Raw genomic sequence first — 23,680 nt, forward strand, 5'->3', positions numbered from 1 at the left:
ATCAAGTGGAGAAGAGCGCCAAGCTGCAGTGGAGACAAGTTGCAGTAAAGCGCCCTTCTCATGGGCTGGAGGTCCACATGGTGCTTTTAATGCCTGCCTCCATCATGTCTGGTGCAATGTGCCAGCGCCACACCTGAAAGTGATCAACAGACACACAAAGATCCACAAAAACACAGAAGTCCCACTCAGATAGAAATAAAATTCACAAAACACTGAACAAAAAGAAAAAAACAAAACTAAATACAGCGATACCTGTAACAGGTTTGATGTCATAAAATGGCGGGCACCCACACAGAGCTAAAGCAGGTGCATCATAGATCGAGTCGTCTTACTTCCTGGTTGAAAAGCTCAAGAAAAAAACTGATATTTAATAATTTCTATAAAAGGCTTAAGAATAGCATTGTATAAACCCTTTAAAGTATTAGAAATGTTAATAGGAATATTTGTGAAGTAATTTTAATTTACTCCAACGTTACTGTGACATTGATTTGCAAGTTAAACGAAATCTATTGAATTACATCTTTGAGACCAGACTTTCTACTTAGTGAGAATAAAGAAATCTTCTAAAACATTTTATGAAACTTCTTAGTTTTATTTTTAAATAAAAAAACATTCTCAAAATCAGTCTCAATAAGGTAGCTTTGTCATTCATTTCTTCACAGTGTGTCTGTTCTTTGTAGCAACTAAACTTTTACAATTCGTCTAGAAAACATTTTAAAGCTCATCTGAGGAGCTTTTGCTTTTTAGTTGGCTGGAGAAAGTAAATTTTTAAATGACATCATAGGCCGACATTTACTATATGGAATTAGTAAATCAGCAACTGTTGAAAAAGACTCCAAAACCACAAAAAAGACAGTCTTGTAGCCTTATTTTTCTAACTTGTCCTGCCCAATAGCTGAGTGAACAAATCAGAACTGAAGGTCTCTTGTGTTGGACATGTTTTACTGTTACAACAGGGGCTTATGAAACTTCTGACACACAAACATGTGTTTGAAAAAAAAACTTTTGTATTTAAGACTAAACTTTATTTTTATTAATTATTTTTGTATTTTATATTAATTATTAAGATAAGATAAGTAAGGGTTAATGGCCAACGAAGTATGCAATATCACTTTTTAACGCGCGCAGTGGAAGCCTGAACCGGAGGAAGGTGGCTTCTGCGAAGTGCGTTAAAAAGGGATAATGCATACTTCGAAGGCCATTAACCCGCTTGTACCATGGTCACTTACAAAAGAAATAAATAGTAACAAATTTTTAGTCCTTAATTCTTGTTTTTTTCCAATTTGAATCGCTTTTCTCACAATAAGCGAGTTATTTGTTATTTGTGATATTCCATGTGCGTCGCCACACCACTGCTGCAGTCAAAATTCGGCGATATAACGTGATTATATATATGCTGATCTTTCCAATGGGTTGAATAAAACACCAGTTCAGAGAGAAAGTTCACCACTTAACGCTTGTTTTTGTCCAAATGATGAAGCAAAGGGTTGTTTGAAAGAAGCCTGCGCAGTGATACAAAACATTTAAGCTAGGTGACCGGAACTTCTTTTTTCACTGTGAGGTTATCCTGTGGTATGTCACTATTTAATGCACACCCAGCAGCCAATCAGAATCGAGTATTCACCCGGACCATGGTATAAGTAAAGATAAAGCTTTATTGTCATTGTACAGTCACACTTGGTACAACAGTACAACAAAATTGCAAACTGTCCCACATTAGTGCAAAGAGAAAGAAAAAAACAACATAATAAAAAACGGCTTACAATTATCTTTCATACAAAAATGTATCTAAAAATATATACACATATAAATATATACATATATATGTACACAAAATATATACCAATACACACATGCAGAAGAGAAACTAAACCATGTTTGTGTTCATGAGGGCTTTTGCTCTGTTGTAAAAACTGTCTCTGAGTCTGTTTGACCGTGACCTCACCACCCTTAGTCTTTTTCCAGAGGGCAACCATTTAAACACCCGGTGTCCTGGGTGTGTGCAGTCCTTCATGATGTTGCGTGCCCTCCCAAGATAGTGGGTGCTGTAGAGGTCCTTCAGTGAGGGAAGGGACCATTAAATCAGATGTAGATGATAGCCAAAATACACACACACAATTCTTGCAACCTTATGTTTTTTTCTAAACTTTAAATGGTAACATTTGGTGAATTAAATTAAATTGCCTTGGGGGGGCTACTTGGCAGTGGTCCCCCTCCCATGGTTGCCGTATGGAGTGGGCCCCCCCCCTCTTTTGGTTTTATTTGCACCTTAGACATGTAGGGCCCTTGGAAGGGGGGGGGGGGGGGTGCTTGGACATCACTGCCAGCAAGCAGCAGATGTCCTCCTAGCACCCTACCCGCCAATTTTAACCGCACCTTAGACATTTAGGGCCCCTTGGTGGGGAGGGTGAGGGGACATCACTGTGAGTAATCAGGAGATGTCCCCTCAGTGCCTTACCCGCCAATTTTGACTGCAACCCCCTTAGTACACACACCCTTCCCCCCTCAAGATATACATTTAAACACCCAGGTGTTAGCTCACCTTTGCACTAATAGTTTGCGTGATTGAATGAAATATCTCACACTAGTTGGTTTAAAGGCATAAGTATACGTGTGTGAATACTATCTGTTTTGTGTAGATGTTGACATGTGGACATTTTTGCAACTAGCAGGTGTGTTAATAACATTTGAGTGTGTGTGGACAGGCCCCGCCCTTTTTGTACTACATTTGAACCTTACCGTAATGATAAAAAACCCGTGAACCTGTTGCTTTATGCTGCTTCATGGTCTTATCCCCCCCCTCCTATTATCACCCCCCCCCCCCCCCCCCAACATCCCTCTCTCTTCTTCCCTTCTTTCCTTTTCCGTCCGGTCCAACACCAAAGATTTTCAAACATGATTGAAATTAATAAAGTTTGGCCTCAATTTCAAAAGGGGTTTATTCAGACATACCTTTGGCTTGTCTGAAGATTAATAACCCCTGTTGTTAAAGTAAAATATGTCCAACACAAGAGGCCCTCAGCTCTCATCTGCCTGCCCAGCTGTTGGACAGGACAAGTTAAAAAAAAAAATTAAATTGTTGATTTGATTATTTTTTTCAATCCCACATTCAGTAAATATTTTTCTCTTAAAAAATTTTTAAACACTGTTTAGAGTTTTGTAACTCTTTATTTTCTAAATGCATACAGTTTTACTTGAACAGTTTAGGCCTTGTCACCTTCACTTATATATTTTATTTGCTTTTCACTTATCTATCCCACTTAATGTGGCTAAATAGTTACAAAATTCACACAAGAGCAATGACCATCATTAGTTGAGAAATATGCAAAATCAAACTCGACCACTATGACACACAAAATAAAGATATTCCACAGTAATTAACATTTTTCCAAATGCTAGAGAATGTTTCTTAAATTCTGGTTTTATCTTTTAGTTATGACCAAAAATCCTTTATTTCTAGTTGTTTTGTAGATTTGCGGAAATAGTTTGAATCAATACCGTGGCTTAACATCTGTGTTTCTGCAGGGTGTCGATGTTCTTCTGGGTTGTACCTTCAGGAGGGTCGATGTGTGAATTCCAGTCAGTGCGTTTGTCTGTGGAATGGCAGAACGGTGCAGCCAGGGCAGGTGGTCAAGAGAGACCACTGTACCATGTGGTGAGAGGCAGCACAACACCAGAGCCCATGCTTTGCTGTACAACTCATTTTGTGGTTGCTGCTGTTTTAGATTTGCTTTACATTTGTGCAGGATAAATAAAAAGTAATTATGGATTACTGTTCTCTGAGCCACCAGTATCTGCAAAGATGGACAAGTCATCTGTGACCCTTCCACCTGCCTGGCAACCTGCAGCTGGTCAGCATGGTCACAGTGGTCACCATGTGATGTAAGCTGTGGCGTGGGGCTACAGCAGCGCTACAGGTGAGATTCTCCTTTTTTTATTTTATTTCCTACAGAAGAACCACATGTTTGAACACAGCTGATCTCAGATGCTAAGCACTGGTGGTCCTGCTATGTCTTTGGATTGGTGATGTGTCAGTCGCAACTGAAATGGCTCTTTGGAGTGAACAACAAGAGCTCTTTTTAAATGGCGTTTTACTGGGAGACGTTTCTTTTTTTCACCCTCTCTTACTTTTTTTGTCTTCTAGCTGCTTGTGATTGGTTAAAACATGTTTGTACTAAGCAGAGGGGAGAGGGGTGAAAGCTCGAACAGTTGAATTAGTGGGGCAGATTGCTGAAACAATCTTTCACTTGGTGATAAAAGCACCAAAATTGGTACACAGGTGCTTCAGAACCTCCTTTTTCAGAAAAGCACATTAGCCAACTTCAAAAACAAAATGGCCGCCATTTTTCAAGATGACGGCCATTCGTACTAGAATGAAACAGTATTTGCACTAAATATTGTCAAAGTGATGACATTTTGATGACCTGTACATCAAAATATATGTTTTTCTGGCACGAAGAATCGAATTCTGCAATCAAAATTTTAATATCATTAAGCGTTATAGTGATATGATGACAATTATATGAACTAGCACTGTCTCAGTGACGTTACCGATCTCAAATTGTCGTGACAGAAGCACAAGTTACTATGACAGACTGAACTGACTTGCTTGAATTTCGCCTGAATCATTGTTTTACTCTTTGCATTTACAGCTACACAGTTGTGTGCAGTTCAGGGTGTACAGATAACATTTGCATGGTCCCCGACATTCACCCGTGCAACGACATTTTGTCAGCTGCTGGCATGACTGAGCAATTGGTGGGAGCGTTGACCAAAGGACTTCCCAGGCTTCACCTTTTTTTTGCCAGCCCCAGTTGCCAGGGCTTTCAGATTGCATTGTACATAGTGTTGACTGGCCCCATATGCAAGCAGCTTGGAATGCAGATCATCTCACATGCTGAACCAGAGATGCACTAGTTGGTGGAATGAATCATAGGATCTTTCCTAAACTTGAGGGAACAAACCACACCTTCCTCAACATATCTACTTACAACTGCATCTCCCAGATAGGCTGATATGTCGACCACTCGATCATATGGGATACTAAGACCATGGTCATGCAGAATTTTCATCCGATGTCTTTTTCTGGTCTTAGCATGAACAGACATCCCAATGTAGACTGGAGGTAGAGTCTCTCTTTCTCTAGAATGCCTTTGTGTGGTAGCACCTTCTTTGTACTTGGCAAAGCAGTTGTACTAAAGGAGTTGAGCCATTGCCAGATCAGTTGTAGTTGGCCCAAATCTGATCTGAGACTTTATGTCAGCCCCATGCTCAATCATACAGACGAACTGAAGCAAAGCTGAAGGAAAGGAATCGTACACTGAATTCTCATACAGACTGCCTTCAAACTTACACTTGTGTTCCACCATGTGCTTACGCAGTATCTTAGCAGCTTTGGCGAGGATGATTGCATCAGTGTAGGAAGATGCTTTTTACAACTCTGGGCCAATGTCTTTGTCAAACGCTAAGAGTATATCTTGGCCTTTCTTGTATGCTAGAAGTCCAGGTGTCTCTGACTACAGCCTTTCTTTCAGCCTGGTAGAGTTCACATCAAGTATGTCTGTCCCAAACTGCTCTAGTGTCTCCTTGTATAGACTAACCAGTTCAGCAAGTCAGAATATGGCTGGTTTAGCAGTGCTGTCTCTTTTCTCAATGACATAGGTCAGGAGTTCAAAAAAGATCAAAGGAAAACAATCTTTTTCTTGGGATGACTCAAATGTTTCTTTTTTTCTTTTGAGCAATGTGTTCCCCCTCTCTGTTATACAAAGCAGGGAAGTAAGAGCAGTGGTATTTCAGTTCTAGGGCCACCACGTCTCCACCACTCAACAGAGCCAGTAGTCTATCATCATTGAGGTTACGGGCACATTCATTGAGCGTCTCATTCAGTTGCATGGTCATGGCTTGCCGCAGCTCTGAAGCTGGTTCCTTCTTTTCACAAAGGAAACACTGTTCCATCTCCATACTAGTTCTTCGCATTTTGGTGCGAGTTTCATCAGGACTGTTCTGTGTTTTAGCTGCTCTTTTAGTTGCACGTTCAAGCTTGCTATTGTTGAACATTAGACAACATGTTTGATGGCACTTTGCACTATTTCGTCTCAATGTATCCTCAATGTCACCTCCATCATCTAGTCGACATGGTTGTAGTTTTATTGGCAACAGGTTGATTGCCTGAAATTGTGGTATGTTCGTGGCTAGCATTGAATAGCCATCAGAACTACACTGATATCATCTTGGAGCCTTCAACTCCTTTTTCTTGTCTGTCTGACAGAGGCAACACTTCCCCAAATCAGTCTTGGCTCCACTACTTGATGGGTTGTTCGCAGACATCTTGCTTATACAGTTGAAGGCCGAGGGGCTATCCTTTTACCGCCTAACTGGAAAAAAAAAAAAGCACATTGAAGTATGGGATAAAACTAGGTTCAGGATTTTTTTTTGCCCTATACCTAGCCCGATTGTTCATTCAACACCATTTAGATCCCGTGCGATCTGTACACCTTGTCAATAACTAAAGCCCCATTACCCTTGGCTCGGCTCTCCCGCGCTGACACACCCTGTCAATTCAGGCGCGGCTATCTAACAACTACACTACAACTAACTACAATTCTACATGGTTGAGATGCATAAGGGGCTAATTAGATAGTATTTGGGACACTTATAGATACTGCTGACTAAAGTTAGTTTACCACTGCAACAGTAGCCAAAAGCTTTATTGTTAAACTACATTGGTGTAACAAATAATTGACAGTGGACATGTAAACTTTTTCACCACAGAGCATAGAAACATGTAAGGTTATAGTTGAAAACATCACTTTATACAGTAATCTATGAGCCTTATAATATTTATAATATGAGAAGACATTAATTTATTTTTTGGACCATGAAGAAATTGTGTTAATCAGAGTTCCTCTTCAAAAATTGAGAGTTGTCAGGTTTGCTTTGGCAACCATATTGAAAACTGGAAGACATCTTGAATTTTCTGATGGCTAACGTTCTTTTCTTAAAATGTATGTTCTGAATGTCATTTGTGCCAATTTTGGTGCTCGTATCACCAAGTGAAAGATTCGTATGAAATATTGAGATAACCTGCCCCACTAAATAAGTTTATATAGTTGTTGATAATAAATTAAATTAAGCAACAAATTAACCTGTAGAGCCGTTTGGGAGCCGAAAGATCCGGCTCTTTTTAGTGAGCAGATCCAACAGAGCTAGATCTCTAAGAAGAGCCGGAATTCCCATATCTAAATTGGATGGATCATCCCCTTAGAGCAGGGGTGTCAAACTCATTTTCACCGAGGAGTGGTTGTCCTCAAAGGGCCAGAAATAACTTATACATGTAACTAAATGTAGGGTAATGAAAAATAAATGTAACTACTTAACGTTAAATAGCTCATTATTTATTTATCATAACTTTTGAAAGTGACAATTACAGTTACAGTTGCGAAAACAAATGTCTGCTTGTTACTCTTGTCACTTTTAAATTGTATTTCCTGTCAGGTTAGGTTATATGTCTGACAGTCTTAGAGTTCTAATGTATAGTTGCCCAATCCACTTTCAAAACCAATCACCCCTAGATATGAATAAATACACACCAATTTTTATTTTTTATTTTAAGAAATTAAAAACTTTTATGCTCTCGCGGGCCACATAAAATGACATGGCGGGCCACATTTGTCTTAGACCAAGACTAACTAGGTGCTGTTAGTTACTGCAACATCATGGGGGCACTTTCCTGTTTCCTGGACTTTTGAGTACAGGTAAATACAGAAGGTTGGAATTAAGAAGGGGCATTTGCCTCAAAACTGAAGCCACGCCACAGGGGGATGTTCTGTAGTGACCCCTGGTAGCCGCAACGAAAAAATCTGGAAGACCAACATGTTTGTGTGTATACACAATGAACCCCAAATAGTGTTTCAAATGGATATAGAGAAGAAAAAAAAATACTTCACATGTTTCTTCTGTCAAATTATCTCTCTTCAGGTCACCAGTGAATCCTCCAGGGTCAATCAGAGTCCAGCTCTGTCCTGGAGACTCCACCGAGGCTCGGAGCTGCTCCAGCCCATGCGTACCTGGTACACCAGGTACACAATCCAGACCTGTTAATGTATCGTTACACATTTTCATTTCCATGTTTACCTCTTGTTATTTGTATAAACCAGGAAATGTTGTCTAGTGAAGAACTGGTTTTGTTGATAAGGGCTGATGAGTTGTTTTGATGTTGCATCGTTCAGTCCTTTTAGACGGCGTTTGGAGTCAATGGAGCGGCTGGTCAGAGTGCAGTAAAACGTGTTTCAGTCATGTGGATGACGTTGGAATCAGACGGCGATTTCGCAGCTGCAGCCAAACTCATGTGTCGCTGAACCACACACACAATCCATTTCTGTGTGATGGAGACAAAGAGGAGCAAGAGCCCTGCAACACTGTGCAGTGTCCAGGTACCCCACCTGAAGTCGCAGGGACAAGTATGGGGTCTTAACCTGTGGAAAGCTAACTGCAGTGGCATTATTTCAGTGCATGGTGCTTGGTCACCTTGGTCGCCTTGGTCTCAGTGTTCCTTGGAGTGTGACTCTGGTGTTCAGACAAGGATGAGAGTCTGTAGCTCACCAGCGCCACAGCATGGAGGCAACAGCTGCCTGGGGCCGCACATCCAAACTAAAGACTGCAACTCCCAGCCCTGCTCAGGTACACAACACAATGTGTCATTTAGTTTGGAAGTGTAAATGTATAAAAAAGTGAAAATAAACTGTTTAATCATTGATATCATGAACATCTTAAACACAGAAAACTGAGTGAGAAAATACATTTCAGCTATTTCAGATCAACTATTGGGACTTTAAAGGACGCGAGTGGGACTTTTAAAGACCCACTCTAATGAAAATTGTGTTTTTGGAATTTTTAACATGTTCCTTTTTGCATTTTCCTGATTATAGACGACATTTATAAAGAAATTCAAGCTTAATATGGTATATCTGACTTTTCTGAGTATTTCCCTTTTTGATATCTTTCGGAATCAGGAGTAGATGAAAAAGATTGTATTTGTAATGTAAAAAAAAATATGATGGGTGGGCCACAAGCTCCCTGCTCTGCTCCATTCTGATACTTCCACTTGTGGAAAAATACATCCAGATAGCTCCAATGTTGCTTGCCATTTTTGTTGTAGTGGTAATGTTAGGTTGGGCTTGTAAGGGACTGGAAACTAACAGGAGAGAATATAAACAGGGAGCTCTCAGCAATGGGGAAGGGAAAGAGTTGGCTGGCTTGCTCCCCACCAACAGTCCCCCCACAACTCTGAGGTGAATCCCTAATAAACTACTATCGCTCGGCAGAAACTATGTCCTAGAAAATGACAGGTTTTTGGCTAAAAACAGCATCACCATAGTTAAAAGACCACTGGGAACACCTTTACAATATCAAAAGATAATTGAAGTGGCACTTAATATATATATAGAATACATAATAAATAGGTTACCTCGTAATTAATGATGATATTCATTTAAAGCTGAAATGTTTAGACATTACTTTTAAATATCCATTAAAGATGGAATCTATTAAAACAAACCCAGACAAAATATCGGTATACCTTAAAAAAAATAAAAATAGCTTTTTTTAATGATAATATTATGACCTCCCTCAGTTCACTATTTTGAGTTTTTTTTTTTGCCAAAACAGAGAGGTACTGAGGTACTTTGTTGTCCAAGTCTTTGTCTTGTGGTTGTTGTCTTTCCTCAGGTGTATGTCCAGAGGGCATGGCGTACATGACATCGGCAGACTGTGAGGCTCAAGGAGGTGCATGTCCGCGGGTGTGTTTGGATATGACCTCCTTAGAGGTTCAGTGTGCCACAGTCTGCTATGATGGATGCTACTGTGCTCCAGGCTTCTACCTGTTTAACAGCAGCTGCGTTCCACTGGCACAGTGCCCCTGTTATCACATGGGGGAGGTGTACCCAGCAGAAACGACTCTGTCCGTAGACGCTTGTAATAACTGGTATGTGGTTACTCGCAAATCCAATTCGAACCCCACTAAAAATGTGGGTTCAACCTTGAACCTCTTATCTTAAACAGCACCTGTATCAATGGAACGATGGAGTGTGGGAGCATTTCCTGTTCAGGTGAGGCTTTAAAATTTTTAGAATTTTGGAGATTCTTTGATATTTGCAGACCTTACCCAGAATGGATTAAAAAATGTTAATGCCCCCAAAATGATACAAACTTCTTTATTAAACAAGTTAAATCTGAAAATGACATCGTTGGGAATCTGGGATTTACTGTATTTACATTTCTATTTTTGTGTGGAGATATAACTGAAAGATGCTTTCTTTAAAAAATGTTGATGTGATAAAAGTAAAAAGAAGAATTCTGGGTTTAAATGAGTTTTTTGAAAGACTTTATTTAACTTTTTCCCTAATAATGCGACTATTTCTTCCCCTTTCTCCTCTACCTCCTCTTAGATATTAATAAGTTTCTTAAAAGAGCTGATTTTAAGTCACATATGGATTGGATTCACAAAACTCTGCTTTTTTAAACATACCTACCGGTAAATGTCTTCTGGGTCTCAGTGGACTGTGGGTGGAGCAGCTGGACACAGTGGAGCTCCTGCAGTCGGACGTGTGATGTTGGAGTACGAAGGAGATACCGTTCTGGAACAAATCCTCCCCCAGCATTTGGTGGTCACCCCTGCGAAGGACCGAGAGTTGGTATTGACACCTGCAGCATTGAACCATGCCTCGGTAAGAGGGGTCATACTGCTTTAAAGTCTCTATTTGGATTGTAAAATTGTGTTACTCAGCTCAGGTGTAATGTGTTGGAAGGTGTTAAAGAGCCTTGGACAGCATGGTCGGAGTGTTCGGTCACGTGTGGAGGAGGATACAGGACTCGAACGCGTGGACCCATCAGGATCCATGGCACTGCTCAGCAATTCAGCGCCTGCAACCTGCAGCCTTGTGGTACTTCCTTAACTGCTAGTTCTTTAAAAAACATGTGTCTTTGTGGGTTTCACTGTGGTGTAGTGGTTAGCGCTCTAATATTTAGCCCTCACAGCAAAAAGCCTCTGGTTTGAGTCCCAGCTGGGACCTTTTGCTTTGCATGTTTTCCTCCACAGAGTCCAGGGACTCCGGGTTCCACCCACAGTCCGCAAACATGCTTCATAGGTTAATTGATAAATCTACGTTGTGTGCATGTAAGTGTTTGTGGTTGTGCAGCTTTACGGTGGACTATCACCCTGTCCACTGCGTACTACACCGTCACCCAGCAGTACCTGGATTGACTCCAGCAACCCTGTGACCCCAAAATGGATTCAGCGGATTCTGAAAATGGATGTATGGATGTTTTTTGAAGTAATGGACTCCAGCTAATCATATGATGTATGCTTTGGATTTTTATTTTCTTAAGTGATGCATTTGTGCTAAAAAAAGAGATCCAAAAACCAGCTCATTTTGTCTTAGAAAGGCCCTTTGCAATGCAGTCTAACTGTGTCCTGTCAGGTGAGGGAAGGTTCTGTCCTGTGGGTCAGGAGTGGAAGCAGTGTGTCGGGAGGCCACAGTCATGTGCTGACATCACGATGAACCTCAGCAGTAACTGCACCCCAGGCTGCCAGTGTCCACATGGGACTTTCCTTCAGGTGTATTTTAGGGCATCACACAGATAACTTTTTGAAATTTGTCAAATAAGTCTCACAGACCTTAAATGGTTGTGTTTCCAAGGATGGCATGTGTGTGCCAGAATCAGACTGCCGGTGTCACGTTGATGGAGTTCAGTACAAGCCTGGAGACGCTGTCAATCAAAACTGCAACAACTGGTAGGAGTAGACAACTGTCTTCTTAAGCCACATGGAGAATTATAACAAGTCTGTTCAAGCTTTCGTTGTGTTTGTGTAACATTTCAGTACCTGTGAAAGAGGCAGGTTGGTTCAGTGCTCTCAAGTCAATTGCAGCGGTAAGAACACCGATGACGTCACATTCAGTTTTTTTAGTTTCTTCTCTTATTTATTAGTTTGTTTGTTTTTATTGTGGGAGTGAACATTATTTTTCAGTTCTCTTTGAGGTCATTACAAAATCACTAACTCTGTGCAGTCGAGGGTCAGTGGTCGGAGTGGACTCCATGGGGTCCGTGCTCTCTTTCCTGTGGGTCGGGCATTCAGTCTCGGTACCGGTTCTGTGCCAGTCCCCAGAGTTCAAGCAGTGGTCTTCCCTGTCTTGGTCCTCACCGTCATGACCAAGTCTGCATCCTCACCCCCTGCAACCGTAAGTTCAGAACATTCCAGATGCTCCTCTGGCATGATCCATGGAGATCACTATGGGAAGCTTGCAGTCAAAACCCGATGAGTCTCTTCAGGTGATGGTGGATGGAGTCAGTGGAGTAACTGGACAGAGTGCACCAAGTCATGTGGTTGGGGCATCACGAGCCGCAGAAGAGAATGTGACAATCCCATTCCACAGGGGGAGGGGAATTACTGTGAAGGTCTGGGAACAGAAGTTGTTGCTTGTAACACTGATCACTGTCCCGGTGAGTGTGTGGCTCCAGCTGCATCAGTATTTACTTGGCTGGGTCCATGTTGACTTGGTTCACCGGGAGTCTCTTTTAGATACAAACTCAATCTGTTTTCCAGTTTCTCCATGCTCTGAGGTTCCTGGCACTGCTTTCAGCAGCTGTGGGCCTTCTTGCCCGCGATCCTGTGACGATCTGGCAGTGAGTAAAACCAAAACGCTACTCATTGAATGTTTAATAAAACTTAAACCAATGGGCAGGTTTGGCTTTAACAAATAACCCTTACTATCTCTTAGCACTGTGAGTGGAAGTGTGAGCCGGGGTGTTACTGCTCAGAGGGAAAGGTCCTGTCTGTCAATGCCACAGTCTGTGTAGCTCGAGAAAACTGTCCCTGCTTGGACCTCAACACTGGACAGCGCCTGAAACCAGGAGAGATAACCCGGGCCCGTGACGGATGCAACAACTGGTCAGAATAAGACACATTAAAAGCTGAACATGGCTTTTCTCGACTGAAATTTGTTGTATTCTTACAAGGTTTTCTGGAACTTGACATGAGGCACCCACTTATAAACAAAAAACAAAAATACCACCTTTAAAGATTTTAATGTAATCTATTAGAAGCGGTCTTAAAGGTCATTAAGTGTCCATTAAGTAGTGCAAACACACTACCTGCAATGCAGTTGAGGGTCAGTGATCTGTGTATAAACCCTTAAACACCAGAGATGTCACCGGTGACACTGAAACAATACATGCTCTTTGACACACCGTAACTCTACAACCATTTATGTGATCAGCTAATTGTAATGTGGAGGAAAGCATAAATTGTTACATATCAGTTCAAGGCTGCTTTTTTCCGCATTGGAATCAGGTGGAATCACATAAATTGCATAAACGGTTGAAGAATTATGGTGGTCGAAAGAATGTCAACACTTGAGCTCAAGCTCTGGTGATAAAGGGTTAATAGGCTTTACAGAACAATTAGATAGGGTTAACACTAGGAATGTGAATCGCTAATAGTCTGGAGATACGATACGTATCCTGATACGTATCCCACGAGACAATACGTATCCCGATATTGTACCAGAACGCATTTTCCTTTTTTTTCCCTTAAAAACATGACTTAGAAATAACTGTACCAGAATATCAACACGTCTTTTACTGTAATGAAATTGTAAAATTCAGTTTATTTAATGATCACAAAGTCAAGCACTCATACATAAGTTGCTTTTAGTCAGGCAAATTCTTAGTGCTTTTATTTTGGTAACTTTAAAATATATTTCAGTATAAGAAAAAAAATGGAATGAATGTGCCTTAACCAATAAGGTTTTAAAAGTATGACTCATGAAATTAATATTTATATATATATATATATATATATGTATATATATATATATATAAAACGATGCCTGTCTCACCCTCCACGGGTGGTTTCTCCTCCAAGCTCGGGTCCTCTAGCAGAGGCCTGGGGCTTGAGGGTCCTGCGCAGTATCTTAGCTGTTCCTAGCACTGCGCTTTTCCGGACTGAGAGGTCTGAGGTCTTTCCAGGTATCTGTTGTAGCCACTCCTCCAGCTTGGGGGTTACTGCCCCGAGTGCTCCAATTACCACAGGCACCACTGTCACCTTCACTTTCCATGCTTTCTCCAGTTCTTCCCTGAGTCCCTGGTATTTCTCCAGTTTCTCATGTTCCTTCTTCATTATGTTCCCATCGCTTGGCACTGCCACATCCACCACAACGGCTTTCCTCTGTTCTTTATCCACCACTACAATGTCTGGTTGGTTCGCCTTTACCATCCTATCAGTCTGGATCTGGTAGTCCCACAGGATCTTTGCTCTCTCATTCTCTACCACCTTCGGAGGTGTTTCACATTTTGACTTTGGGGTCTCCAGTTCATATTCTGCACACATGTTCCTGTATATTATTACAGCCATTTGATTGTGGCGCTCCATGTATGCTTTCCCTGCCAGCATCTTACACCCTGCAGTTATGTGCTGGATTGTTTCAGGCGCCTCTTTGCACAGCCTACACCTTGGGTCTTGTCTGGTGTGGTAGATCTGAGCCTCTATTGCTCTGGTGCTCAAGGCTTGTTCCTGAGCTGCCAGGATGAGTGCTTCAGTTCTGTCCTGTAGGCCAGCCCTTTCTAGCCATTGGTAGATTTTTGATATCAGCCACTTCAGTTATAGTCCGGTGGTACATCCCATGCAGGGGTTTGTCCTCCCATGAGGATCTGTCCTCCAGCACTGTATCCTCTGTTCTCCATTGCCTGAGACATTCACTGAGCACACTGTCAGTTGGGGCCCTGAGCTTGATGTATTCATGCATATTGGATGTTTCATTCTGGATAGTGGCTTCCACGCTCACTAGTCCTCGGCCTCCTTCCTTGCGGCTAGCATACAGTCTCAGGGATTGTCACCATCCGGTTGCATTTCTCAAGCCCGAATGACATCCCAATGTCATTACTGTAGATCCTGGTGGTGTGGATCAGGGAGTCAATGTCACGCTCGCTCTTAGCATGTAGCTTGATGTCATCCATGTAGAGGAGGTGACTGATGTTGGCCCCATTTCTGAGTCGGTATTCATAGCCAGTCTTGTTGATTATTTGGCTGAGGGGGTTCAGACCTATGCAGAACAGCAGTGGGGACAGAGCATCACCTTGGTATATCCCACATTTGATGGACACTTGTGCAAGTGGCTTCCCATTGGCTTCAAGGGTGGTTTTCCACAGCTTCATTGAGTTTCCTATGAAGGCTCTTAGAGTTCTATTGATGTTGTACAGCTCCAAGCATTCAGTGATCCACGTGTGTAGCATTGAATCATAGGCTTTCTTGTAATCAACCCAGGCTGTGCACAGGTTGGCGTGTCATGACCTGCAGTCTTGAGCGACTGTTCTGTCAACCAGGAGTTGGTGTTTGGCTTCTCTGGAGTCTTTACCAATGCCCTTCTGTGTGTTGCTCATGTATTGATCCATGTGCTTATTTATCTTGGTTGCAATGATGCCTTACATGAGCTTTTAAATTTTAAATGAGTGTTGCAACAATTCATTTTAACTAGGATTCGATTCATATCATAGTTTGTGGTTGCTGATCCAATTCATAGTCGATATTGGTTCATTTTGAACGATCCGATTCTCTCACCTAAGATCGATTCAGGACATCTTTAGCCAAAACTTCAACCAGTGTGACTCAGAGAGAAATATCTGGTACTGAACAGTGCAGGTGAGGTTTTCCAGATTCCTTGGATTTCTTGCAAGATAATCAAGTGTAAATTAAATATGTGTACAGACAAACAAGTAAACAAGTATGAATGTCAAATCCATTTACATTTTAGTTTCCTAAAGTTCAGCCCACTGTTGTTTCTCCACATCCAAAGAATCCAAAGGGAACATTATTAGAACATTGTAGCACTGTATGGTCACATGTCAAAGTGTTTCCACATATTGGACTGGAATGATGGACTGATCAGTTTTTGCTGATTGCCCACTGTTATGTACTTTACCTTATAGTAAAATGACCCTACCGTACCCTAATCCAAATGGTATTTTCCAATATTGATTATCATCAGTTTATTTCATTTCGAAACAATTTTATAATGTATAGTTCAATTTGATTAAATTAAAAACTTGTAACAGACAGATCAGTTTAGTTGGAGAAATCAATTCATCAATATATCATTGGGCTACATGGTGGCACAGTGGTTAGCATTCTTGCCTCAGTTCCGGCTGGGGGACCTGAAACAGATCACCAATGGGGGCCCTTTCTGTGTGGATTTCGCAGGTTCTCCCCGCGTATGCATGGGTTTTTTTCCGGGGACTCCGGCTTCCTCACACCGTCCAAAAAACTGCCTCATGGGTTAATTGGTTACTCTATATTGTCCCTAGGTGTGAATGTGAGTGTGCATGGGTGTGTGATTATAGCCCTGCGACAGACTGGCGACCTGTCCAGAATGTCCCCTGCCTTCGCCCACAAGTGGCCAGGATAGGCTCCGGCAGTGACCCTGAAAGGGAACAAATGGTTTAGAAGATGAATGATTCATCATTATTCATCATCATTAATCATTACACCCCTAATCTATTACAAAATCCATCCATCCGTCCATCTTGCTCTGCTTATCCGGGACTGGGTCGCGGGGGCAGCAGTCTAAGCAGAGATGCCCAGACTTCCTTCGCCCCAGCCACTTCTTCCAGCTCCTCTGGGGGGACCCTGAGGCGTTCCCAGGCCAGCCGAGAGACGTAGTCTCTCCACCGTGTCCTGGGTCTTCCTCCGCCCAAAAAAAACAAAATGAATGTTAATGAAAATTGTTATAGTACCAACATTAACAAAAATCTACTTTCACCCCTGGCTAAAACCACATTCACAGATACAACACAGAAAGCTTGACTGACGTCTTTCTTACAGTGAAGTTAAGACACTCCACAAGCAAAACCAGCCCAGAGATTACTGTTTTTCAGATTAGATTAGACAGTCATTGAGAGGAAAGTCTTTGGATTTAGGGTGAATTGGAATGTAAAATAAATATGAAGGTAAAAATCCATAAAGAAAAGCCATTCCCTGACAGAAAGTCAGTCTAAAAGAATACCTTTGTGTTTCAGCACATGTGTTGATGGGAGGTTTAACTGCACAAGAGAGGCCTGCCCAGGTAAGGCAATTTCCCTGATATCATCTAGAAACAAAACAGTCTGATAATCATTGAAGTTACTTTTAGAAACAGGCTACTTTTTAAAATTTATACAGCACTCCTCTGTTTTTGTAGTTTCAGGTGGCTGGTGTGAGTGGTCAGAATGGACTTCTTGTTCCAGAACTTGTGGGGCGGAGTCAGTGTCCCGCTACAGAAGCTGCAGCTGTCCTGAGCCCAAGGCTGGGGGCGATCACTGTCCTGGAGAGCAGGAGATGCACAACGGGGTTGGGGTCCAGATTCAGAGGCAGCCTTGCCCTGTCATCACCTTCTGTCCAGGTAAAGTGTGAGCCCTGCAGTGGCGTCACAGTCAAAGGCCCAGCTCGTGCTTGTGGCAGTCAGAGTAAGCTGCAAAGAAAAAGTCACAAATGTGGTCATGCCAGAAAGGTTGCTCTTCAGAAGTGTCTTAGCACAACGTGTTGCTGAACTTGAAGTTGGGATTGAAGTTGCACACAGAGTGAAACTGCACTGAATTCTCTTCCTGTTACAAACACCCATAGTGTATTCAGGACTTTTTTTATCTAGAGTAATGCAGTCTTTTGCAAACTTTTAAAACAATTTTCATAGTTTCTCCTGTTACTTCTACAATGATAAATCCTTCTTTCTGTCATGACAACAGAAATACTCAATTTAAAATTTAAACATTTAAATTATTTAGTAAATTTCTGTTTTAAAAACAGCCTAGTCACATTGGTATTTGATGTGTTCTGATTCTGAATGAAGCATTACATTGACACTTAGCCGGTAAATGGACACTTTCGTTCAAACATCACTTACCCTTACCAGGTGGTGCTTTGGGGGGGCTTGTTCCACTTTCTGACTAACATAAAGGTGAAATTCAGTAGTCTGTTCATAACATGTCATGTTTTATATTTAATGACCAAAACATTTTTATGGCTAAAACTAAAGCTTCTCTGTGGGATGTGTGTATTCTCCTATCAACTCTTCAGTTATATTCTAGAAGAAGTAAATGTTTTTGTGTCTCTGTTGTTGTCTATTTTTAAGTTGTTTTTTTTAAAGAACATCAACACTATGCAGGTTTCTTGATTTAATTTTTTTTATTTTTTATTTTTTTATTTTCTGTTTCCTCTCTTTTGCAGTTCATGGTTCATGGAGCTCATGGTCAGAGTGGTCAGAGTGTGACGCCTGCTCGGGTTCATCCACCCGAACCAGGGAGTGTAGCAGTCCTCCTGCTAGATTCAGCGGCCTGCCCTGTTTGGGAGAGAGCAGGCAAAGCCGCGGTTGCCATGACAATGTCACTGTCTGCTCAGGTAAGCATGAAGCATCCATGTTTTTAAGATTGGAGTAAAAGCAAATACAAGGAGGCAAAATCTTCAACCAATGTCAAACCATTGGAGACAAAACATCCCATGGTTTAGTGTGAGTATAGAAAGGAAAAAAGAAGAGGTTTAACGACCACAGACAGAGGAGGATGTTAAGATGTCCATCCATCCATCCATCCATCTGACCCCTTTTGGGTCACAAATCCTTTCTTCAGAGTTATGAAGTGTTTAGTCCTTTTCGTTTTCAACTAACCTGGTTTATTCTCTTTTTTCCGTGTCTCACCAGGTTTTTCACTTTCAATTTCCTGTGCACGTCACTACAAAGCAAACTAATTTTTACATCCTTTTTTACAAATCTACATGTTTCTTAAAGACTGCATTGCAGGTCATCAGGAATGGGCTTGTGGGAAACCTTGTCCTCGTTCCTGCTCAGATCTCCATGGTGACACAGAGTGTCTGGACCCTCCCCTCTGCGCCCGCTCCTGTGGTTGTCAGGGTGACAGGGTCCTGCAGGATGGAGTGTGTGTGGCCAGGGAGGAATGCCTCTGCAAATACCACAACACTTCCACCAACGGTTTGGATTTCATTACGTGTCCAAAAAATCAAAAATGATGAGTCATCAGTTAGATTCCAGATAACATTAGTGTAAAACATCTGTGTAATCACTGTTATAGGACTTCAGTAGGTCACTGATCTTTTGTATGCATCTGTGCAGATGTTGAGAAGTTCCCAAATGCATCATGGGTTTTAGTAAGTCCAGGAGACGTCATCACCAACGACTGCAAAAACTGGTAATTTGAACAAATGTTGTCAAAGGTCAACACCATCCGTTATGGTTGCTCATCTCTTCTGCCTTTCTTTACGTTCTGTCTTCTCTCAGCTCATGTGAGGCGGGGTTTATGCATTGCCAGTCATTTCCTGGTTGCCATGTTGACGGGGGCTGGGGCCAGTGGGCAGCATGGACTCAATGCTCGCTCTCCTGTGGTACCGGACTGCAATCCAGGAGACGCTCGTGTGATAATCCAGCTGCTCAGGGGAGTGGGAGAGGCTGCGTGGGAGCAGCAGAGCAGACAAAAGACTGCAACACTCAAACCTGCAAAGGTACCCATGATGAATTAAAACCCAGACTTTGGTTTAGGCTTTGGAAACCTGCTTCAACAGTTGATCAAATTTCCAGTTGACATGTATGATAAATGGTTAATGGTGTATAGTAATATAGCTCTTTACTACCTTCTTAGAAGGCTTTAAGTGATTCAGAGTTCCATTCACACTCAGACACTGATGGCAGCTCCACTGCCAAACATTGATACCAACCTATAACCACCAGGAGCAATGTGGGGTTCAGTATCTTGCCCAAAGACACTTCAAAACATGGGCATGCAAGGCAGGAACCAAACCTGTGATCTTCCGATCACGTATAATATGACAAATAGGAAAAATACTGAAAAAGGAATGAAGTATTAAGAAGTGCTTAAAATGTAAGGACTTTTTGATAATTGCCACCAAAACTGCCTTCAGTGTGGTCTATCTATCCTTCCATTTTTCTAATTCCTTTAGGGGTCCTGAGGTTGCTACAGCTTGTTCCTGCCAATGCTGGGCAAAACCAGGGTACCATGAGTCACCAGTCCATCACATGATTGCCTCCTGCCATTCTTAAATGGTGGTGGACAACAGGGTACTCTGTCCTGCGTCCTGCTTCTTTCCAACCACACCTGATATAGCAGTTTCTAAATTGCTGGGACACCAAGAACATCTGTAATACTTTTTATGGCCAGGGTGCAGAGGTAGGGCAGTCGACAAGTGATCAGAAGATCACAGGTTTGGTTCCTGCCTTGTTTTCCCATTTGTTGAAGTGTCCTTAGACACGGTGGAGCCCCCCACACTGGTGACCTCCTATTTTACCTGCAGCACACACACAGCACTCCCACACCTCCATACATGGGTGGGGTCGGGGGGGGGCGGCCGGTCTTCACCCGCCTGGTCCTCTCAGGGCGGCCGGGCTTATGGGTGTCCTGTCGGCTGCGGGAAGGGTCGGGCATGCGGCGCTGGGGGTCGGCCGGCTGGGGGGGGGGGTTACTGCTTGGCGGCGGGGGTGGGGAAGGTAACCAGATGATTGTGAGTATGTGTGTGTGAGTGCATGGGTAGGACCGACCTGGGGGCTGGCTCGCTGGGACCCTCTGGGGCTTTCCCTCCCCATCACAGAGAGGGGAGGGCACTGAGAGGGTTGGGGAGGGGGGGTCAGATATTATGGCGGGGGGGGGGGGTTGTAGTGCGTAGGGTTTTAGGGGGGTGGCTGTGGCTGTGGGTGCGTGGCGATCCCTGGGTTGCTAGGGTCGCGTGCCTGGGCTGGCTTGCGGGGACGGGGCGCCGGTCGGGTGGTGGCCGGCTCATGGGTTCCGGGGGCCCTGGCTTCGTCCCTGGCCTTTGTCTCGGTGTCCGGCGCCTGGTGGCCCCCATGGCTGCCGCCTGGTACGGCTAAGCGCTCCTGTCTTGTGGCCTGGGGGCCGGACACTGGGTTCGCTTGTGCCTCTGGGCATTGGGGGGGCCCCTGTAGGGGGGCCCTCTCTGTGCCTGGCTGGTGGGGTGGGCGGTCCCCTCCTCCTCCCCTCCCGGGCTGCCTGGGTCCGGATGCTGGGGGGGCTTCTGGCCTGGGGGGCTCTCCTCCCCTCTCCTGGTCTGGCTGGTCTGGCTGGGTAGGATCTGGCTCCCTTTATGAACACACGGTTCACGTCGGCAGCATGCATGTATCTCCACCCCCACGTGCACGTGCACACTGCCACACTGCTCCCTGTCTGCTTCATCCCTCCTCCTTACCTACAGTGTATTGATGGACAGTTTTTTTTTTTTTTTTCGCTCATCTTAGTGTCAGATTTTCACCTTTGATGTAACATTCGTCTTTCCAGCAGATCTGGTATAATTGTTACAGCTTAAATTAATAACTTAGTCAAATCAGTGCTTGTATCCCCCACCTTTTCACCTTTCTTCCTTTTACTCTCTTCCACCCTCCCCTCACATTCTTCCCCTCTCCCTCCCCACACACACTAAATGTAACAAATAAATAAAAATAATACGACAAAAAGGGGTTTATACAAATCTACACTCTAGTTTCTTGAAGCTATATAACCTCTTTTTGTGATAGTAAAACCTGTCCAACACAAAAAGCCTTCAGCTCTAATCTGTTTGCTCAGCTGTTGGACAGAACAAGTTAAAAAAGAAAAGAAAAAAAACAAAAAACAAAAAAAAGAAGTGTCCTTAGACCAGACACTGAACCCCACATTGCTCCTGGTGGTTGTAGGTTGACGCGAGTGTTCGGCAGTGGAGCCGCCATAAGTGTATGTGTGGATGAATGGGACTGTATCTGTAAAGCACTTTGGATCTTCAAGCAAGTTTGTAAAGCCCTATACAGGTGTACGCTATTCACGTGTCCATCAGTGGTCCAGGAGGATTAAAATCTTTGTTTTAGTTCAGGGGTCTGCAACCACTTAAGAGCCATTTGAATCAGTTTTCAGAAAAATGAAAACACAAGGAGCCGCAACACCCTTTGGAAAACATGGAGTTTTCGTTGAATGGCATCATTTCACACGTTTATAATGTTTTCGCTCATTATTCACTTCTTATTTAACGTCATTCAACATGTACTGTCGTCAGCCAGGACCGCCTATCCCGGCCACTTGCAGGCAAAGGCAGGGGACACCCTGGTCGTTCACCAGTCTGTCACAGTCATTTAGTTTACTTTTTTATCAAACATATATAAGTAAAACATATTTGTATACAGTAATTGAATTCACAATTAAGATATAGTATGTAGTTAGCTCACACTTAACAAACATCAGTAAGTGTTTTCTTTTTGAAGGCTGGTTGGCATTTGGTAAAAAATGCCACAATTTTCAGGTTTTTTTTTCTTTGCTGAATACAACCCTGACACGAATTATGAATGAATAAATTACGGTCATTTCCGTTGGCGTCATGAGTGAACATCATTGGAATCTAAAGGACATATTTTTCTGTTTTTTGTGCCTAAGTATGGATGTAATATTTATTCCACCACGTTGCACACAAAACTTTCTATGTTGCAAATGCTAAGTGTCACATAAAACTGAACAAAAAAAGACAAACAATTGTGTACATTGCATTATCATTGAATGTATATGAGAACAGCAGAGAAGCTTAGATGAAATCCACCAACAAGCTAATTAAAAAGACCATTCTAATTAAGTGCAAACCTCTCTCTTCTTCCCTCCTTTTCTTTTCCATTACAATTATAAGTAAGATGAATAAAGTTTAGCCTAAATTACAAAAGGGGTTAATTCAAATATACACCTTTTGTGTCAGAAGATTCATAGCATGTTGTAACAGTAAAATATGTCCAACACAAGAGGCTTTCAGCTCTCATCTGTTTGCTCAGCTGTTGGACAGGACAAAAAAAAACAAAAACAAAAAAAGTGCAAACCTTCTTTAGCCATGTGGCAAATGTTGCTCCAAATGTTAGTCCTCCAACAGTAAATTTAGTCTTATTTGACACCTAGCAAGTTTTAACTTTGGACACCGCCTGAATTCCTTTATCCTTGGAGTGTTTTTCTTCCTCTTCTTTTTAAACTGGACGCAGATGTTTTCCTTGTACCTCTGTCCATTTTCCACAACTTTGAATAGACTTTTCTGTCTGTTAAACACCCAGAGTTAAGATGAGTGAGATGATAGAAACAAATTCACTTTGATGCAGACTCATTGTTATTTTTTCTTTCTTTAACTTTTCATAAATTCAGTAAACCCCAAAAAGTATATTGATTTTATGGATGCCATCTACTTTTCATTAGAAAGCAGCTGTTAGTTTGTTGCGGGTCTGGAATCATAAGTGGTGAGTCTAAGCCCCTCCCCCGCCTCTCTACCTGTTCACACCTCTGCAGTTGCGAGTTGCTTTTCCCCGTACGCTCTTCCAGCGTGTTCTACACAGAGAGTGCAAAATACGGTCATCACCAGTAAGATTGTCGACTGTCTTTTTAGAAGAACTTTCCATCCCATAACACCCCCCTTCGCGTGCTTACGTTGCTCTCCTCCTCCTGCACGCTCACACATCCCGACGGTGTTAAACAGATCACGACAATCTGAAAACATAATAGTTATCTTAAAAACTCCAGAGAGCCGCAGCAAAGGGATGAAAGAGCCGTATGCAACTCCCAGCCCCTGTTTTAGACCAACGGGATTAAATATGTTGTTGGTTACGCTGACAAATGTCTGTCTGTCTTCATC

At 42.6% G+C, this 23,680-nt stretch overlaps 1 protein-coding gene across 1 annotated transcript in view; it reads left to right on the forward strand.

The window, feature by feature from the left end:
- The window catches only part of sspo (SCO-spondin), a 148,275-nt gene that overhangs the window by 69,299 nt on the left and 55,296 nt on the right, over nucleotides 1-23,680 (forward strand). The window contains exons 60-81 of the mRNA XM_078938284.1: nucleotides 3,526-3,655; nucleotides 3,792-3,917; nucleotides 7,978-8,078; nucleotides 8,229-8,432; nucleotides 8,509-8,679; nucleotides 9,727-9,982; nucleotides 10,060-10,106; nucleotides 10,554-10,724; nucleotides 10,806-10,940; nucleotides 11,478-11,614; nucleotides 11,697-11,791; nucleotides 11,879-11,928; nucleotides 12,066-12,236; nucleotides 12,328-12,498; nucleotides 12,602-12,681; nucleotides 12,777-12,946; nucleotides 17,068-17,114; nucleotides 17,229-17,429; nucleotides 18,251-18,421; nucleotides 18,807-19,007; nucleotides 19,149-19,224; nucleotides 19,314-19,534. Coding sequence (XP_078794410.1) covers nucleotides 3,526-3,655; nucleotides 3,792-3,917; nucleotides 7,978-8,078; nucleotides 8,229-8,432; nucleotides 8,509-8,679; nucleotides 9,727-9,982; nucleotides 10,060-10,106; nucleotides 10,554-10,724; nucleotides 10,806-10,940; nucleotides 11,478-11,614; nucleotides 11,697-11,791; nucleotides 11,879-11,928; nucleotides 12,066-12,236; nucleotides 12,328-12,498; nucleotides 12,602-12,681; nucleotides 12,777-12,946; nucleotides 17,068-17,114; nucleotides 17,229-17,429; nucleotides 18,251-18,421; nucleotides 18,807-19,007; nucleotides 19,149-19,224; nucleotides 19,314-19,534 — 3,132 coding nt within the window. The remainder of the gene's footprint in view (nucleotides 1-3,525; nucleotides 3,656-3,791; nucleotides 3,918-7,977; nucleotides 8,079-8,228; nucleotides 8,433-8,508; nucleotides 8,680-9,726; nucleotides 9,983-10,059; nucleotides 10,107-10,553; nucleotides 10,725-10,805; nucleotides 10,941-11,477; nucleotides 11,615-11,696; nucleotides 11,792-11,878; nucleotides 11,929-12,065; nucleotides 12,237-12,327; nucleotides 12,499-12,601; nucleotides 12,682-12,776; nucleotides 12,947-17,067; nucleotides 17,115-17,228; nucleotides 17,430-18,250; nucleotides 18,422-18,806; nucleotides 19,008-19,148; nucleotides 19,225-19,313; nucleotides 19,535-23,680) is intronic.

The sequence above is a fragment of the Oryzias latipes genome, chromosome 20 (genome assembly GCF_053564925.1).
Source record: "Oryzias latipes strain Hd-rR chromosome 20, Olatipes_Hd-rR_3.1".
Taxonomy (NCBI): domain Eukaryota; kingdom Metazoa; phylum Chordata; class Actinopteri; order Beloniformes; family Adrianichthyidae; genus Oryzias; species Oryzias latipes.